Here is a 3,142-nt window from a genome sequence, read left to right on the forward strand (position 1 = left end):
TAATCCTATTTTTTTATCTTTCCCTTTAGGAATTCAGTGGAAGCTCCAGCCAAGAAGGTATTTTTCCTGCAGAAATTTTACTTATACACAATGGACTCTATAGCTAAAAGATTCATTGGGAAATTTGAGCGGAGTTTCCTGGTGGGGGGCTTTACATACACCAATTTGTGCCCTACCTGATGAACTGATTATAGGGATCCCTATATAGGGACCTCCAACCAGTATGCCATGTATGCGGGTTAAAAGTTCAGTATACGGAAACACACCGACACTTGTTTAAAAAATACTTTAATAAATCAATTTTTTTCTAATATTTACCCCTGCTCCGCCCTCCTGTTAGCTCCCTTCGGGTGGAAGTGGACATTGCTGCACCCTGGAATGTAAATATTAGTAAAACTGATTTGTTAAAGTATTTTAAAACAAGTGTTACTTTTTAAATTTATATTCAGCTTCTTTCTAGCACGCATGGTGCACTGGCAGAGGGACCTTTACAACCAGCTTACCAGGGAGGGAGCAAACAGCTACATGCCCCACATGTGTACATAAGCCCCAGCTTGCCTGGATCCCTCCTGCGTGGCCAGGGTGCTGAAGAGTCTGGTGTCTGTCAGCACTGGGCACCAGTGATTTAGTAGGGTGACCCATGTTTTTGTGTCCCCTCCAATGTTTAATGGCATACAGGCTAGTATCAGCATAGCATGGGGATTGAATGATCACCACTTCCTTGTTGTGGAGATACCAGGCCACATGCCTGCTGTTCTAATATAGTACAGTTTGGGTAACAGGGGCACACAATGAGGTTCAAAGTTCTGCCCAGAGTATAGCCAAGTGGATTCCGTTCGCACTGCACTATCACCCTAAGGCCCCGTTCACACTGAGCGTTTTATCGCGCGGTAATTCCCGCGATATCGCGGCTATTTACCGCGCGATATCGCTCTCCAATGCTTGGCAATGGGGCAAAGGGTCCTGCTGTCGCGGGTCGTGCGTCGCTACAGCAGGACCCTTTTTGAAGCGGATTTTGCCACGATTCAATGCTTTTCAATGCAAGCATTTGCACGATATCGCACGACAAATCGCGCGACATCGCGCAAAATGCAAATCGCCAAGCATATCGCCAAGCGTGAATGGGGCCTAATAGATGGTGGTGACAAATAAAGGAATCCTATACACATCAGCGCCATCCAGGGGAGCTAGTGCCATGCGAATGCCATCTGCTTGGCTATACAGTATGCCGGGCGGAATGTTTATAAATGAACCCCAATGTGTCATTCCCCCTAATCTTACATAGGGTGAATGTTACAATTATTGAAAAACAAATGTAACTGAATGCAAGGGAATTTAATTTTTGGGAACATTTTGGGCACATTACCACTAATTTGGTTTGATACATAGTGAATCTCCTCCAAAGAATTTGGGGTGAATATCAGACGCAACACCCCTCTAATCTTTGATAAAAAGTTTCCAATGTTTTATGTCATTGTAATGTGTGTTCTATTTCTGTCTCACCTCAGGCCTTCCACAGAGTATAGAAGGACTCCAATATTTTCAGGTATGATGGTTCACGGGAATAGCTATTTGTAGTTCTAGGCTTGAATGGTCAATTTTAGTACTTCATGCCTGACGCCCTTTGGCACCAATTGTGTGACCCCACAAGTGGTTACCTGTGTTTTCCTTTCCTTACCTAGGTGCTTAATGAGGCCAACAAATGAAAAAGTTTCCTTTGGCTGGGTTCTATTATTTAAATTACTTGGTTTATTGAGTTATTTCACACTTTTTTTCCTATGCTGATCATCCTTGTTTACTTTTTACGTCATGTTATAATGGATGTTGCTGAGGTAAATGCAGCACTGGAAGTTCACCAGGGACTGTACTAATCCTGGTCTATAAATTAGCAGATTTGCAGGATTTAGGACAATGTCTGCATGACAAGAGGTTGCTTTTGAGTAGGGATGAGCTCAGGTTTGTACTGACCTCTTCCGAACTGGGACCTTCCACTGCCAACCAATCAGCTGCAGGGTGGGCAATTCCCTGCCCACAGCTGCACGTAAGCAAAGGCAAAGGATGCAGTGATGCCATTGACCTTATATGGCAACATGGCTACATTTGGTCAATGACATATACCTAATATGGCTATTGGGTCATATAAGGTAAATGATGGCAGCAGAAGCATCCTGCCCCTTTGTTAATGACCAGCTGCAGGGTAGGGAATGCACTGACTTGCAGCTGCTTGGGCAAGTGGCCCCATGTAGCTTCCGTATTCAGAGTTGCTCAGGTTTGCACCGGGATTAAACTTGAACCTGAGCTCATCCCTACTTTTGAAACAAAAGATGGTTTTACTGCTTTATCACTTGTAAGGTTTATGCGCCTTGAGTTGGGTTTTAAGTAGGGATGCACTGATACCAATGCTAGTACCGTGTAATGACTTGCCGCCCGGCTTCCTGATTGGTTGGGAAGATGGCCAATCAGGAAGCCTTGGTGGCGAGTCATTACCGGGCTCCCAGCTTCCTGATTGTCCAGAAAGCCGGCTCCATGCTTCCTCGTCACCTGGTGAGGAGCGAGCATGGAGACGGCTTCCCGGTCAATCAGGAAGCTGGGCGCCATGTAATGACTCGCCGCCCGGCTTCCTGATTGGTCGAGAAGCTGGCCATTAGGAAGCCAGGCAGAGAGTCATTACACGCCACCCAGCTTCCTTAATGGGACTTCCAGTATCGGTATTCAATATCCGTACTCACACTCGATACCGAAAAAAACACAGTATCAGCGCATCCCTAGTTTTAAGGCTATGCATAAAATGTCTCTTTATTGAAGGGATTTTTTTATAATTTTATTTTGTTTTCTTTATTGGTTTCTTTCAGGACATGAAGACGCTATTAATGATTTTGGAATATACGAATTTGTGTCCCTGCCCGATGCTGTAGTCCCACACAGGGTGCGTGCATGTGTACTGTTGCTCATACTGCCTTATGCATAAGCCTGAACAGTTGCTCCAGCAGCTGTGATCTTGGTATCATTTTTTACAGCCAGTGATGGCTGTTACATACAAGCGTTCGCGCGGCTACAGAGAATCCCAATCGCTTGTATGGTGCAGGGGAGTGTGTGCCTCCTCCGCTGCCACTGCCGGCTATTCCGAGCCCTGCTGTACCCC

The 3,142-nt window shown here is 45.4% G+C and overlaps 1 protein-coding gene across 1 annotated transcript in view; it reads left to right on the forward strand.

The window, feature by feature from the left end:
* Positions 1–3,142, forward strand: part of HEPACAM2 (HEPACAM family member 2) — a 73,859-nt gene that overhangs the window by 64,072 nt on the left and 6,645 nt on the right. The window contains exons 6-8 of the mRNA XM_018557590.1: positions 30–57; positions 1,509–1,546; positions 2,853–2,926. Of these exons, the coding sequence (XP_018413092.1) occupies positions 30–57; positions 1,509–1,546; positions 2,853–2,926 (140 nt within the window). The remainder of the gene's footprint in view (positions 1–29; positions 58–1,508; positions 1,547–2,852; positions 2,927–3,142) is intronic.

This window comes from Nanorana parkeri, unplaced genomic scaffold (genome assembly GCF_000935625.1).
Source record: "Nanorana parkeri isolate BGI_ZX_2015 unplaced genomic scaffold, ASM93562v1 scaffold291, whole genome shotgun sequence".
Classification (NCBI taxonomy): Eukaryota; Metazoa; Chordata; class Amphibia; order Anura; family Dicroglossidae; genus Nanorana; species Nanorana parkeri.